Source organism: Biomphalaria glabrata, chromosome 2 (assembly GCF_947242115.1).
Source record: "Biomphalaria glabrata chromosome 2, xgBioGlab47.1, whole genome shotgun sequence".
NCBI classification, from domain to species: Eukaryota; Metazoa; Mollusca; class Gastropoda; family Planorbidae; genus Biomphalaria; species Biomphalaria glabrata.
The window spans coordinates 64,532,442-64,549,309 of record NC_074712.1 but is presented as its reverse complement, the minus strand read 5'-3'; the positions used below and the strand labels follow the sequence as shown (position 1 = coordinate 64,549,309).

Below are 16,868 nucleotides of genomic sequence, written 5' to 3'. Positions count from 1 at the left end.
TGGCCTTCAGATTTTGTATTTTTCACTAGTGTACAAATACCTCCAATCTTTTACAGCTGATAATCTTCATTCCAGATAGAAATTCAGTAACTTAAAAGTGAAATAAATACAGGTTAATATCAATCAAAGACCTCATTACAGGCAAAACTTTATCAAATATTTATTTAAAACCTGACAATCCATTAAAAACATTTTATTTTCACAGCAAACTTTCCAACACAAAATAAAATATAGAAATATCACAAAGTACAAGCTAAGAAAAAGAACTTTTTTTTTCAATGAATAAAAAACACATTTTTATTAATAACAGATAATCTTGTTCATTAGATGAAATAATTCAACAGATAACTTCATATCAATGTATTTGAAAAGTAAATTCTACTCTAAAGCTTATTGTATAATCTAAACATTCCAACCCAGTTTAAATTACAGGAACATGAGTTGATTTTAGATTAGTTAATACAGAATTGGAGGTTTCTCAATCCAATCAAATGTCATTTTTTTATTTCGCTTTTGGTCTTGGGAATGACAATATAAATATGTGATTAAGTGTCTGAACACTCCGTACACTGCTGAAAAAAAAAGGCAACTTTAATGTTTTGAATCTAGTTAACATTTATATGTATATATATATTTACATGACATCACAATTCAGCTTTTATTTTTAGACCATTATAGGTACACATTGACTAAACAACAAGTCTGCAATTATAAAAATTAAAAAAAAAAAAAGATAATGATCCAATTCAGCAACAAAACATATTGGTTGTGTGTAAATGCTCACAACCTTGTTAGGAAAAAAAAAACACTTAAAAGGATCACTAGCCTTCACTCTAATATTATCAAGAAATCAAGATGACTTCTGCTCCAACTTAAAAATAACTGATCCTATTTCAATGAATGTGAGATTCAATGAGGGACTGCAATCTCTATTTCATAACAAGCTCATTGAAACACTAAAACCATTTTGTGTCAAATAAAAAAAAAAAATTGCAACGTTCTAGGATTCAATGTAGGTCTAATAAATATCCTACTCATGACAACAAAAAATCTTTGATCTAATTTAAACATATATTATTGATCCGAGGTAAACAGAATTATGTTATCACTGAGATATTTGATCCTATATTTTGGGTAGTTTGGGTGCAGTGACTAAAGGATTACTCTGTTCCAACAACTTTCTGCCTTCAGTTTTGTAGTCAAATGTACAATGGTGAGTCTCTGCATAGCGATGGCTTGCACAGAAGTTACTGCCACATCTTCAGACAAAACATAAGATGTATTGTTAAAGTAGGTGAGAAAAATGTATTTGGCAAAGCTAAAGCTAACATTTACTTTTATATAAGTTTAAAATTGTTCAATGTTATATGGAACTTATGGAAAATATAGAGAAAAACTCTCATATAATCATTGTAGAAACAAATATAGAGATAAACACTAACAGATCAACCACACACTTTGGCCATATGTTGTATTGCAATATCCTAAACATTAAGGCTGCTATCTTACAAAGCTATGTTAGTCTATGAGTCTGACGTATAAATTAAAGGCACAAACATCTACAAATGAATCATTCCAAGGTATGTACAAATCTATTCTATGAATCACATTACATCTGTGGCATTTTACGTCTCGCGAGACGATCTTTTCCCTTTGCAACTTCTTGTGTGACTAAAGAGGCCAATCCTTGATACACAGCTGCGATCACAGGTTGGGCATATAAAATCACCAGGCGCCATTGCATTTTCACCCTTCTTTCTGCTTCTGTTGTGTATGACATCTGCTATCTGTGACCCTTCCTTTATGCTCTCTCTCCATGTGGATCTGTCCAGTGCCACCTCTTCCCAGTTGCCAGTGTCGATTTTGAAAAGCTTCATGTCGCGTTTGCATACATCCGTATAACGTAAAAGTGGGCGACCAGCGGCTCTCCTGCCTTCAATTAGATCGCCATACAGGATGTCCTGTGGAAGTCGACCTACTGGCATCCTACGAACGAGGCCAAGCCAGCCAAGGCGTCTGCTGCTGATAACAGAGCGGATGTCCTGGCATCCTGCTCTATGTAGCACTTCCTCATTTGTTATCTTATCTTGCCACCTTATTTTAAAGATCCGCCTTAGGCATCGGAGGTGGAAGACATTCAGCTTTTTTTCCTGCCATGAGTAGGTTGACCATGTTTCACTTCCGTACAGCAAGGTGCTCAACACACAGGTCCGGTAGACTAGGGCTTTAGTCATGCTAGTCAGCAATATGTTTTCCCAGACTCTTTTCTGCAACCGTGACATGGTGGCCATTGCCTTGGCTATCCTGTTGTTTATGTCTTTATCCAGTAGAGTGTTGTTGGATATGATGGAGCCAAGGTAACAAAAGTGATCAACAATTTCTAGTGGTTGGCCATTAATGCTTACTTGAGGTGCAGTGTTTGTGTTTTGGACAAGTATCTTAGTCTTGCTTTGACTGATGTTTAAGCCGAACTTCTGGCAAGCAGCAGATAGTTTGTCAACCATGGACTGTAGCTGATTATCAGAATCAGCCACAATAGCTGCATCATCGGCATACAGGAGTTCCCTGACGAGTAGCTTCCTAACCTTGGTTTTTGCCCGCAGCCTTGATACATTAAATAGTTTTCCAGAGGATCTTGTATGGAGAAACACACCTTCGTTTATGTCGCTGTACGCATAATGCAGTAGACAGGAGAAGAATATGCCAAACAGAGTAGGTGCGAGCACACATCCCTGCTTGACACCACTGCAAACCTCAAAAGGTGCTGATTGGGCTCCATTGAATTTGACAGTACATTTAGTTTCCTCGTGAAAACACTCAATTAACTTCAGTAGTTTGGGAGGGCAACCTATTTTCCTCAGGAGTTTGAAAAGGCCACTTCTGCTGACCATGTCAAAAGCTTTAGTCAGATCGACAAAAACAATGTAAAGGGGTCTGTCTCTCTCTCTAAATTTCTCCTGCAGTAGTCGTAGAGAAGATATCATGTCTATAGTGGACCTACCACTCCTGAATCCACACTGAGACTCTGGGTAGACTCTAGAAGCTATCACTTGCAGCCTGGATAGTGCCACTCTAGCAAAGATTTTGCCCACTATACTGAGGAGAGAGATACCCCTATAGTTGTTGCAATCACTCCGATCCCCTTTGTTCTTGTATATTGTGACTATAGTTGCGTCACGCATGTCCTGTGGGACATGACCTGTTTCCCAACAGCGGCAGAGGAGAATATAGAGTTCAGGGAGCAGGAGTGATTCGTTGACTTTCACTACTTCCACTGGGATACCATCACTCCCAGGAGATTTTCTATTTTTTAAGCAGTTAATTGCTTTTTTGAGGTCACTAAGGCTCGGAAGCTCATCTAGGCATTCCAGTACTGGAAGATCTGGTAGAGAAGCCAGGGCGACGTCGTCTACTGTATTCTGTGTGGCATAGACTTCGAGGTAGTGTTCTGTCCATCGTTCTAGCTGCTTGGTTTGATCTGTAATTTTTTCTCCTGATTTGGATAGAAGGGGGGCAGGCTTAGACACTGCTGGACCCAGGGCCGCTTTAATGACATCAAATAGAGCTTTGCTATTTCCTGAGTGGAGACTGTCTTGGATTCTGTTGCAGGTATCCCTCCAAAAGTTGTTAGCACATTTTCTAGCCATTTGTTTTGCCTCTTTATTAGCACTTTTGAAGGCCTCCAAAGATTTTGGATTAGGCTTTGTCTTGTGAGCGAGGTGTGCAGATCGTTTTTTCTCGATGCAAGGTTCCATATGTGCTAGATTCGCCTCAAACCAGTCTACATTTCTGTGTTTTTGAGGCCCAAAGGCGGTGATTGCCGAACTGTAGATTACGTCTCTTAATTTCTCCCATCTGATCGAGATGTCTTCTTCATCACTTAACGAGGGGATTGAACTGTTCAGGAGCTCGCCAAAGAGTGCACACTTCTCTGGGTCACCTACATGGTTGACGTTAATTCGCCTAGTTCTGGGTTGAGTGGAAGTGTAAGCCTTCTTGAGAAGTAGTTTGATTTTGCTTAGCACTAGTGAATGGTCTGAGTTGCAGTCCGCACTATGGTATGAACGGGTGTGGATGACACTTTTCAGATCCATCCTTCGGGTGATGCAGAGGTCAAGCTGGTGCCACCTTTTTGAGCGTGGGTGCTGCCAAGAGACTTTATGGCGTTCCTTGCCAGAGAAGAATGTGTTTGTTACACACAGTTCATGAGAGCTACAGAACTCGAGTAGCCTTTGGCCATTGTCATTTATTTTGCCAACACCATGAGGTCCCAGGCATTTTGGCCATGCATCATTTCCATCACCAACACGGGCATTAAAGTCTCCATTTATATAGAGGTGCTCGGATTTTGGAATACTTTTAATTACGTCCTCTAGAGCTTGAAAGAATCTGTCTTTGTCCTCTTCTGGTGCAGCAAGGGTTGGTGAGTAAGCACAGATTATATTAACTTTGCCTTGCGGTGATGCAAATTTCATGTGTGCTACTCTTTCATTGCCAATGGGTTAGGGTTAGGGAATCACATTACATATTAGAATATAAATTTAATCATTTCATGTATAAGTCTATCACAGAATCATTCCATGACATAAATCGTGTCTAAAAATAAATAATTTAAAAAATATATATGACATGTACAAGTCCTTCAATATGGAATCATTCAAAGATGTTTAAGTATAGTGCAAGCTACAGACCTGCATTGGTAACTTGTGGCCAAACCAGTTTTTTTCCCACATAAATAACATCTTTTGTTTTTTTTCTTGGATTTGACAGGTGGTAATCTGTGACGTGCTGACTAGAACAACAAATAATATAAAATGAAAGTTTTTTGTGACAATACATTTCAATAAGCTGGAGAGAAAGATCTACTATATAGTATTTAAATTATAAAAATAACTCACAAAGATGATAGCATCGCCACTAGATGAAAATTTCTGCCCTTTTTAGTTACGAAAGGCATTGAAAAGACATTAAATAAGCCTTTGGGACAGATTACAGAAGTGCATAGACGTAAAAGGAGGAAGGAAAATAAAATCAAAAGCAGAAATATATTACTAAGAAACGTAAACATTGTAGAAATGTTTGATACTCTAAGCAAACTATTGAAGCAGCAGGTAATCCATCACAGCACATGGTAGGGACAAAAACATTTTTTTAAAATCAAGACAAACAATTATGTAATAGTAATAGAGACTCTGACTGAACCTATACATGTAGGATTTATAAATGTAATTAATCTTCTTTTCAGACTATTCAAGATTCATTATAAAACTTTTGAACCTCAAACTAGATTTAAGGCTGGTAGGCAATTATTGGACACTTAACATACTTTCAGAACATGTTCACATTCACTGCTTATAATCAATGTGTAACACAGAGTTTTCAGGATTTAAAAAAAGGACATCCTTGTTGTAAAAGGAGACTGGAATGCCAAGGAAGTATGTGACTCCTACCAAACCTGAAAAGGCACACGTGGAAGATACAGTAGCCTCACAACAAACAACTGAGGTCTGCAACTACTAGAATTTGTGAAGTACAACCTCTTGCAGGCCAACACATAAGGATGACACAAAAAGTTGTGAATAACCACATGGCACCTTCCCAACAGAAAAAAACACAACCAGATCGACTATATCATGGTGTCACAGCATTTTAAGTTGAACTTTCATACAGCCAAAACAATAATCAGGAGAATGGACCCAATCATTCATCTCCCTTCCAAAGAAAGGCAATTTACAACTCTGTTAAAACTACTGCACCATCAGCCTCAAATGCAACCCCAGCTAAGTCATATAAAAAATTATATTAAACTGGATAAAAACAATAGCAGACAAAACTATATCAGAAGAACAAGCAGGTTTTAGAGTTTAAAACCACAAACGAAGTGAGACAAGTCAGCCTACTTTCACCAACTCTTTTCACTATCTTCCTTGAAAGGATAATGGGTGATGCTCTTGAGTGCTACAAATGTACTGAAAGCATTAGAGGAAGAAGAATAACTAACTTGAGCTTTAAGAACAACATAGATGGTCTGCCTACTGTAAACATTGGAGGAAGAAGTATTTATTAACTTGTGTTTTGCTGATGACTTCTAATAGATAAGAAAAGAATTGGCTGACTTGGTGATGGACATAGACAAAACTTTCACAGCATTAAGTATACATGCAAATCAATGCCACCCCTCCCCCCACACACACACACAAATTATTACCAATAGCCAACAGGGCTTTAAAAGGGACATAAGTATTGGAGGCAAAAAAGCTGACAAATGTCAGTAGTTTTAAATACCTCGGAGATATCGTCTCAAATAAACGAGCCAAACCTGAACTACTGGCCAGAATTGCAAAGTCCACAGCAGAACTAGCAAAACAATAGGGAAAGACAAAGGCATAGCCCTCAACACTAAAATCAGACTGGTGAGCTCCATGGTTATGGCAACATTCATATATGCTTGTGAATCTTGGACACTGACTGCAGAGCTAGTGATGAGGATCATAGCAAATGGAATTGAGATGCTACAGAAAGATCCTAGGTATCACTTAGAAAGATCACATCACAAATGAAGAGATTAGAAACTAGATTAATACAGCAATTGAACCCCATGATGACCTTCAAACTACTGTCAAAAATGCAAACTTAAAATCTATAAAGGCCATATTACAAAAGGGCTCGCAAAAACCTCCTTCGGGGTACAGTACCAGGAAAAGAAGAAGAGGCAGGCAGAGAAAGTGATGGGAAGACAACATAAAAAATGGATAGGCTTATCATTGAAAGAAATTATATCCAAGGCAAAAGACAAAGAGGAATGGAGAAAGACAGTAAACAGATTTTGTCTGGTGCCCCAAAGGTTCAACAGATTAAGGGATAGGTGAAGGGGAATATAGAGATTAGGCATTGCTATCATGATGCAGTTGTTTTTACTGCAGTTACAATTGATTAATTAGATAGATAATTATCTTGAAAAAACTATTAATATATTTGGCCATCTGTACATAATTTTAAATATTGCTTTATTTTTTAAAAGTTTTTTTTACATGAAAATTAACTTAACTGCAAGTTTGCAGTAGTTACTAACAAAACAATAATGTGACTAGATCAGACAAGACTAGACTAAGATTGTTAAGATAATGGTGATACTCTGTTTGGCACATTTCCTCAAATTATTGGCCCAAACTATGGAGAAAAATTAAAACAATGTTACAAAGACAGTTTGTGTGGAAACACAAACTCAAAATCGGCCCCCGAAGTGGTCCACCCAGGCAGGTTTCAATATTTTCAGAAATAATATCATAATGAAATTCTATCAAAAGCAAATGACAGAGAAGAATGGAGAAAGAAGGTTGAAAGATTCTGTGTGGTGCCCCAAAGGTTCAGCAGACCAAGGGAGGTGAAAGTGAATGTGAAGTTAGATGTGAACCTGGCCTAACTGATGTCTTATAATGAGTATCTGATTGATCTAATTGTTTTGTTAAGGGTCAATCTCTTATTCAAACCCTCAAGAAAAAAACATTTCCTTAAAAAAAAAATTCTCTAGTTTTGTATTCCACTGTGGTGGGGGAGCTCTGAAGTTTATGTGATAATATGAAAAACTACTTACTAATTGTTGTTTTAAAGTATTGTTGTAAACTTGTTCTCCCCCCCCCCCCCCCGACTGACCATTTTTCCCCACGTGAGAACTTTTGTTTATGTTTGGGAGGCGAAACTGACCTGAGCGAGTGTGTTGAGGTAAAAAGTAACTGGAGTTATGATCGTGGATTTTTCAACAGAGGATTGTTTTTCTTAAATCGGTTTTGTGAATAGTTGTATGTACATTTTGATTAGGAGGACTGTGAAATTATTTCAATTGCTTGGATTATTGACTTCATAGTAGATTGTGCTTCTGCAACCAGAAGGATATCGGCAACCTGACAATCGGTGAGTTAACTATCTTTAGCCTACTCCAAAGTCGTAACAGTATGTCTAACTTATATGCATAGTAAATAGATTTTTTCTCTTAAAAAAAAAGTTAAAATAAATAGATTTTTTCTCTTAAAAAAAAGTTAACATTTTTTTGTAAATGTAGTATTTAGTATAACTTAGTGATACAATTGTAAAAAAAAAAAAAAAAAATTTTTTGACCAAACATCTAAAACCATTAGCATAAATGTGTTAAAAAAATAAAAAGCCTCCAGTGTTTGTTACTATTAATAGTGAATAGTTGTAAAAATGGTGTATTTTTATGAAAAAAAAAACTGGTTGCATTTAATTGATTTAAAAAATTAGATTTTTCGCTTTCAGAAAAGAAAAAGGTAGCCGTTGCATCAGAACTTTGAATGATCTAAAATATCATGATGTCCGGACAGACAGGCCACACAAAACTAATAGCGTCTTTTCCCCTTTTAAGGGGGGGGGGCGCTAAAAACAGATTGTTCAGGCTGTGTGCGATTGTAGTAATGATCCCTTTTCAGCAGTAATGGAGGGGAAAAAAAGTTGGGCTATATCCCAAACATAAATGGACTTTATTGATGGACTGCTTTGAAAGGAAAACAAATCAGCCACTGATAACAATTAGAAGATGTAATGAAATATGGATTAAAAAGATCTGCATCACTATTTAAAATGTTTAAACTAATACATGGAACACTGGACAGGATATAAAGAAGCTGTTGCTGAACAAATGAAAAATGTGGAAATGTGAAAAAAACTACAAAAATAATTTATTCCATTAGGTTAAGTAAAGAAGGCTATAAAAATACACTAGAATCAGCCCATGTTTTGTCTCAAATACATAAGACAATGGTTTAGCCAGAAATCAGAATGGTAATTATTAATAATGCCATGAAAAAAATACACTTGACTTCGGTAGAAACAGTGCACGGTTTGAGAAAATTTAACAAATGGCTAGCAACGAAGTAGCTGATTGAATAAAGATACTTGCAGTATAACTTGTTAGAAATGCCAACCTTTTGGATGGCCATTCTTACTTAGAAAATGCAAGGTTATGTAAACACAAAAAAATTACATTTTCTTTTTTTTCAATTTTATTTTATTTTTATGCTTTGAGATATTTGTATAAATGTTATATTAAATATTTTTTTTATTTGGGTTTTTTGTATTATAAGAAATAAATGTTATATATAAATGGCGGAGATTTCATTTTTTTAAATTTTACTTTTTAAAATGTTATTAAATAAAATAAAACAATTGTAATGTAACCTACTTACCAGCATTTTATCTGGTGTAGAAAGTCTGCCATTCTCTGGAATATAATAATTTCCCAAGCGAGATTTATTGGCACTGTTAGCAAGGCTGCCAATGTGAGAAGATCCTATTTTCTCTATAGATGCCTGACGTAATAAACCTGACATACTACGAGCTTCACTGCTGCTTAAACTCTCTAAAGCAAATTCCTTAAGACGAGTTGTACTTGGTCGTAAATAAGAATCAAGAAGAAAGTCTTTTCGTGTCTGTGGTGATTTATCCTCATCTGAAGAACTTTTGACCCCATAAATTGAACTCCAGCGTTCTGAAACTTTTCTTTTCCCTGGTAACTTTCCTTTGTCCTCAGTTAATCCTACAAAGGAAGAATTATTTAAAGCTCTTTTTTCTAACAGAGAAACACCTTCCCATCTTTTGGATGAACCTGAAGGGTGTGGTGATACCTCTGATAAAGTATTCAAACCAAGTACATTTCTTCTCAAACCTGTGGTAGTACTGACTTGAGAAGCATCAGTATTTGTTAATCTGGAGTTGATTGCCGGTGTGGATGAACCTTCTGTGTTTGTTAATCTGGAGTAGATGGCAGGCGTAGATAAACCTTCTGCGTTTGTTAATCTGGAGTTGATGGCAGGTGTAGATAAACCTTCTGTGTTTGTTAATCTAGAGTTTATTATGGTTGGAGTAGCTGAACCATCAGTATTAGTTAATCTGGAGTTGATGGCTGGGGTAGCTGAACTCTCTATATTTGTTAATCTGGAGTTGATGGTTGGGGTAGTTGAGCCCTCTGTATTTGTTAATCTGGAGTTAATAGTTGGTGTAGGAGAACCCTCTGCTCCAGTGCAGTCAGACTGATTATGCCCCTTAGTTTCTTCCTCAGAGGCTGCTGAATCATGGCCAAAATTGTGTACATAACTAGAGCCTGGTAAGTCTAGGGAAGGAGTTTCTGCTGATGCTGCAGCTATATGGGCAAGTGGGTCAAAAGTTTCACTAGCTGCTGCCTCAGCTCCACAGTTGGGCACTAAATGAGGGCATAATATGCCAACAGGAGGAAGACAAAAGTTTTTATTGAGTGATTTATGAGCAGACTGTGATCTTGACGTCAAACTTGGTAATCTGGAACCATTGCCAGGATGTTTCTCTTTCTTTTTCTAAAACAAAACAAAAATAGTTTTTAAATTTCTCAAAAACTCAAATGTAAATTGGAAGAAAGCAGAAAAGACAATACATTTCTAACACATTTCACGGCTTACATGAGTGCAAAAATTGGTCTAGTTCTATAAATAAGACCCTTGCAGCTTCAATATGAACAAAAGGCAAACATTTTGAGGTGCCGGATTTGGGCATTATTGTCCACAGTCAATCTGTGAAGAGCAAAGCCTATACAGATTGCATGAATTTGTGAAAAAGAGCCAAAATGCTTGCCTCAAGATTTACAGAATGGTAGAATGTGAAGATTTTACATAACTTCCTTCAGCTAAAGAAGGTTATGTTTAAGGTTTGCCAAGTTAATATTATTCTATATTTGGATGAAAACTAAACATACTTGTAATAATGTGAGTTCTTAGCAGGTTTTGGTTTTGTATATAATGGTCAGCCCTAAAAATTTGTTCTAATGTATCTTCATCAATGTTTTTGTTGAATCATTCTTTCTTCTGTTCTCATTATTCAATTTTGAATCTTACAAGCAATCATTCATTTTTTTTTTCAAAAGGAAATATTTTATAATGATAACAAAGCACACAAAATTAAAAAAAGAAATCTACTTCATGAAAAGCTAAAGGGTTAAAGTTGAAATATACTTTTATTTTGCTTGTCAATGCCATTGCTTTACATCTATGATGATGATAAAGTATATTTGTAAACTTTAATGTTCTGTTACTAACAACAAAATATACCTTTTTGGTGAGAGTAATTTTTTCCATATTGACTCTTAACTGGTCCATTTTTTCTTTCATTTTAAAGTTTTCCTCAAGTTTTTCATTATTATGTGGCTGGTCATCATCATCTTCATCATCACCTTCATCTTGAGTATTGCAAACAGGGCTGGTTGGGAAAGAGATATAAGTAAAAATATGATACACTTGCTTAAACATTTTGTGAAGAAAAAAAACAACCTACATCATAACAATAAAATTTGTAATTTAATTTTCTATCAGGACCCTTTTTTGTTCTCTATTGTTTGTCATTAATAATCATTTTTAAATACAATATCATACACACACATTTAAACAAGTATCTTTAAAAGTTGACATTAAAAATCATAATGAATCTATGCATTATTTTAGTAAAATTGTTCAACAGCTTACAAAGATGTGACACTAGTCCAATGTCAATACTTGGGGAAAGTGAGGGATGTAGACCTTGCTGGGTGAAACCCCCCAATTTTTTGTTTGCCAAAGGCAACAATTTTAGCAAGATACTGAAACAAGATTCTACACGTCTAATAATTATAAAAGCTTTCAAATGGGAAAGTTTATTTTTAAAAGCTGTGATTAGGAGTGACACCATTCAGCTAACCACACCAAGTAACACCAGCCTGAGTGAGGATTGTGCACAAGATATTCCCTAGAGATATTTATAGTTTATTATTGATTATAAATTAGGAAAGAACAAAAGACTTCAAACCCTGCAAAGATAAGCCTACACTAGAATGACAGCATATGTCTAAAATAGTGTGATAGATCAAGAATTTCTTTTAAATCACAAAGAGATTTTTATAGAATGACAACAAAGTATAAAAACATAGAATGACAACCAAGACTGACAACATAGAATGACAACAAAGATTGACAACATAGAATGAAAACAAATTATGACAAAGAAACTTACAGTAGAATGATAGCTGTCCTAAATTAACACAGTGACATATTGTGATACAAAAACAAAATTTAATAAAATACTCTGAAAGACACAAAGATAAAGGCACATTCCTCGTCCCATATGCTAGGACAAATTTGTACAAATACTCCTTCTTCCCTAGTGCTATTAGAGCATGGAATGGGTTGCCTGAGCTAGCCAGGAAAACCAGTGACTTGGCAGAATTTAGGTCATTGGTTAATATGCATGACTAAATGCATGACGCGTAGGACGTAATCATCTTCTTTTTTGAAGTAACGTCTGTATTATATAAGATATATAAGATAAGATAAGACAGACTGACAAAGACTAACATACTACATAGCTTCAGATCCAGGACTTATTGTTCCATCCGTGTGAGGATCAACAACACGAAAGAAATTGAGTTTGTCTCCTTCTCTATAAACTAATAAAGTCACATTGCTAGCTGAAGGCAGCTTTTCAAGGAGCTCCTCTCTATTGGCTTCCATATACTCTGCCATTTCTCTCAAGGCTGAGTCTTCAACTGGTACTGGAAGGAAGTCATACATTATCAAGACATTATCAAGAGTAGTTAAAATGAGGAAAGACAACAAATCTAACTGCAATCCTGAGAATGACAATATAAATAAATCTACCATGGAATGAGTTTGGATCAATTTAGATATATAGTTAATGATTCTGGATTATAAAGTGAAAGGTTCACATCTGGAACAGATAATAACAGACAAGAGAAGTCTGGAACAAGGCTGTGTTGATTGATTCTATTCAAAAACCTAATATACATTTAAAAACCAGGTTTTGAAATGGGAAACAATAAGAAATCCTCATCATATAACTTAGGTGTACTTGAGAAATTAATTGTAACAATGCCTGAGGGCAAAAAGTGGCATAAATACTTACTATTAGAATAACTGGAATGAATATATAGACATGATTTTTACAAAGATGAAATAAATGATACAAGGAATATCAAAGGAATGTGCAGGGGAGGTTACAGATTATCTTATTATGACAACTTTTTTTGTGTCTCCTCCCCTGGAACAGTCTAAGAGGAACACCTTCTTCCAAAATTTAGACCCAGCATCAACTGAGGCTTAAAGAAAAAGTACTATGTTTTGGCTCTAACAGCCACCTCAAACATTCGCAAGATAACTTCTTTGGCCTGTAAGTTAAAGCCCTACAGTGTGAAATACCTTGTTTTTCTTTATCAATTGAAGATTTTTATAAAGTAATATTTGTTATTATACACAAAATTAGAAAATATACAGAAACAGTTCAGAAATTCCATGCAATGTTGAGATAATATAACAATATCAGATTAAAAAAAAAAGAAATATTACAAAAAAATGTCAGGATATAAAAGTAACACACAGGACAGTAAAACACTACTAACTTCTTCTTGTGTTGATTGGTCCACCTTTCATTGCCAAGACTAGTTTCAGTGTGGCACCACTATAAATGTTGTAATCTTGTAAACAATAATCATCTTCTAGTTCAACAGAATGCCAAATAAGGTGCTGATGAGAAATGGGGATTCCTGAAAACAAAGGTAAATGGAAACTCTTTAATTTTACTAATTGCTGGTGACAATAACTTCATATTTTAGTATTTAACTGAATGCAGATTGTAAACTATTATATATATCTTATAGGCATTACTCTTTGTGTCAAAGGTAAAGCCATTGACAATATTAGACAATAATTCAAAATTGATTTAGTTTCTGACAAAGCTAAATTGATATCCTGGCTGCTACAAGGTACTAGGACAGACAACCCAGTTTCTTGCCAGAGAACTAAGGAAGGAGTAGTCCTTCGTTCTCTGAACCCAACCTGAGTTCATCTAAGATGTCCTGTCAAAAGGCTTACCAAGCTCTTAAAGTTAGTAATTCCAAATGTCTAAATTAAACACAGCCAACAAAGATACCCACCTTCTAGCCTTTGAATCTTTGCTTTCACTGACATTATGGTTTCAAATGGTGAGACTCGAAGTTCAAAGGCAGTTCCAGTTAATGTTTGTATATACAATTCCATTGTCTGAAGTCAGGTCCTTATGATAGATTTCTTCAACTTTCAAAACAAATATATATACATTAAGTCAATACAAAATAAAAATTTTCAAATCGCCTTCCTGTGCAATAATTTCACACATTTCCAACAATTTCAATAGTACAGGTTAGCAACATTCCCCTTTTAAGCGAAATTAATCACACTCTGTAGACTCTAGATATAGATCTTTAAGGATAAAATTTACTATTAATCATTTCTAAATAAATTCTTAAGAGAGTAAGGAAAATGATATTGTTTCTTTAGATGGAGAGACTATATCCCCAAAATGCAACAAAGATTATGATTACTGAGAAAACTGTCCTTGTTTAATGTTAGTGAAAAGCCTGAAAAGGACTTGGACTTGGCTATGTTTCATCACACTCACATCTCAATATTTTAAGTTTCAATATCACTGCCTGGTATGGCAATCTGAGCATTAAAAATAAACTTCATAGAATCCTAAATGGTGCTGGTAAAGTATTAGAGATCTAGATTAGATCATCATCATTAGATCTAGATTGCTAGATCTATAATAATTTAATAATTTACGACTTAATAAAAATAATCAATCTGACTCTGAGGAATGCTGCATGATCATGATGACTATGATCATGATGTATCATTCAAATCATTGTGTCAGTATAGTATGTGAATGTGAGAATCATGGTATGCCACAGTGACAGTAGTGACAGTATGACTATGACTCGGTGAGTATGAGACTTGAGTATCTCAGTATGATTCAGTATCAGAGTAGTTCAGTATGTCTGAGAATTCAATCAAATTTAATGTGCTGCAGAGTCATCAGAGTGCAGTGTTAGTCACAGGTACTGAGTTAGTGTATAACTGTTTTTTTTTTGTTAGTGTTACTCTAACTCTCAGTATTGCAGGCTCAGAGGCTGTATTTCCCCGTGGCTACGCAGCCCAAATATTATCTTAATTAATCCAGAATAGCTGCAAACAGCGTTTTGTTAAGAGAATAGGTCCATACAAGTTACAAAATTAAAAGCTTTGTTTTCTAGTAATTTTTTTAGACTAGATCTAGTGGATTTCTATAGCTCTAGTTTAAAATTTATAAACAAAAACAATACCCCATTACAAAATGGAGGACCCAAAGAATTTGTAGTATTATCAGAACCCGTATGTTGTAGTTACTGACAACCAGTGCTTCAAACTCGTTTTTGTTTTTTTAATACCCAGAATCAAAGAATTTCTTCAATACACAACAAAATACCCAGATACCCAGATGTATGAAAAGACTAGAAATCTTAGTTAAAATATAGAGAGAATGGCAGAATTTAAGACATTGATTAACATGCATGACTAGATTGACTTAAGGACACACTTCTTTTTTGAAGTAACCTCTGTATTTTAAAAAGAAAAGAAGAGAAATAAGATCTTAATCATGAGTCAGAGCTCCCATTACAGGGGCTCATCTGAGTTGAGGACAGAGGCGTACCTAGAAAAGTCACCTCAAAGTGAGGAGTATCACAAGAAAAAGTTTGAGATGCACTGAAGTCTGGAAAACACTGTTTTGAAACCCAAAAAAAAAAATGTTTGGTATTTTATGGAGCCTAGGACATAAAAAGGAGTTGCTGCATCAGGTAGGCCCTATCAATTAAATTCCACAAGTACGTAGGTCTACCCCACAGTGACCCCACTGGATAAGGATGACTCACCCTCTGTCAATCCAATGTAAAATGTTTTACGTTTCGGATGTTCTTTTAAATTTGAAGATAATAACATTATTACTTTCCCAAACCTCCTGCAGGATGACGGTGGATATAGCATCGAGCAGCCCAAAGTTCGAACCTGGGACCACCAAGACCACTGAGCAACAAATCCAGAGCACATACCACACGACCAAGAAGCCATTATTTCGACAATGGACCTCATTCACCAATCGTAAACAAACAACATTTAGCCACTAGGTGCTTTATCTCTTCTATATAATTTACGATCTCATGTTTAATTCATGATGGTTGTCACGTGACAGTTTTTTTTCATTGTTTTATCAATAAGATCACGTGACTAAATTTTGTTTGTTTACGATTGGTGAATGAGGTCCATTATCTTATCTTATATAATACAGACGTTACTTCAAAAAAAGATGATTACGTCCTACGCGTCATGCATTCAGTCATGCATATTAACCAATGACCTAAATTCTGCCAAGTCACTGGTTTTCCTGGCTAGCTCAGGCAACCCATTTCATGTTTTAATAGCACTAGGGAAGAAGGCTCAAGAAGGAGCATTTGTACAAATTCGTCCTAGCATATGGAACAAGGAGTGCGCCTTTATTCAGTCATGCATATTAACCAATGACCTAAATTCTGCCAAGTCACTGGTTTTCCTGGCTAGCTCAGACAACCCATTTCATGTTCTAATAGCACTAGGGAAGAAGGAGCATTTGTACAAATTTGTCCTAGCATATGGAACGAGGAATGCGCGCCTTTATCTTTGTGTCTTTCTGAGTATTTTATTAAATTTTGTATTTGAAGATTATGGTTCAGTGTTTTATGTATAAATAAACAATTACTAACAATAGCCTTCCGCCTTTAAACTTTAATAGAGCTTAATGAAGAGACTCTCCTGTCGACTATCCTATAATCTCTAGACCTTATATCTGCTAAAATCATCGCACTTTTGCCTGGCTCTGAGACCTATATGGGTATGAGTGAGACCAATCTTCATAGAAGGCCTTAACACTGACATGCGACGTCACAACCAATAGGTAGTTTATGACAATAGCTCGTTAAAGGCACGTCACAAGTCGTGAAAATTGAAATATCT

The 16,868-nt window shown here is 35.5% G+C and overlaps 1 protein-coding gene across 1 annotated transcript; it reads right to left on the bottom strand.

Annotated features, from left to right (window-relative positions):
- Window positions 1–135: 135 nt before the first annotated feature.
- Window positions 136–15,244, bottom strand: LOC106076250 (AN1-type zinc finger protein 4-like). Its single transcript, XM_013237114.2, has 8 exons — window positions 15,167–15,244; window positions 13,961–14,099; window positions 13,427–13,570; window positions 12,370–12,562; window positions 11,091–11,238; window positions 9,201–10,343; window positions 4,692–4,792; window positions 136–1,259 (listed from the first exon to the last, which is right to left on the bottom strand). Exons 2-8 carry the CDS (start codon window positions 14,061–14,063, stop codon window positions 1,124–1,126), a joined length of 1,968 nt encoding a protein of 655 aa, XP_013092568.2. The 5' UTR covers window positions 14,064–14,099; window positions 15,167–15,244; the 3' UTR covers window positions 136–1,123.
- Window positions 15,245–16,868: the final 1,624 nt, after the last annotated feature.

Bases quoted from the DNA above. Each gene is read 5' to 3' on its own strand.
- LOC106076250 (XM_013237114.2), bottom strand. From the start codon at position 14,063: ATGGAATTGTATATACAAACATTAACTGGAACTGCCTTTGAACTTCGA. The intron at 10,344-11,090 runs GTATATTTTGTT...GTTTTGTTTTAG, and splicing joins AAATTACTCTCACCAAAAAG to AAAAAGAAAGAGAAACATCC. The intron at 4,793-9,200 runs GTAAGTAGGTTA...TTGTTGTTCTAG, and splicing joins CTACACCAGATAAAATGCTG to TCAGCACGTCACAGATTACC.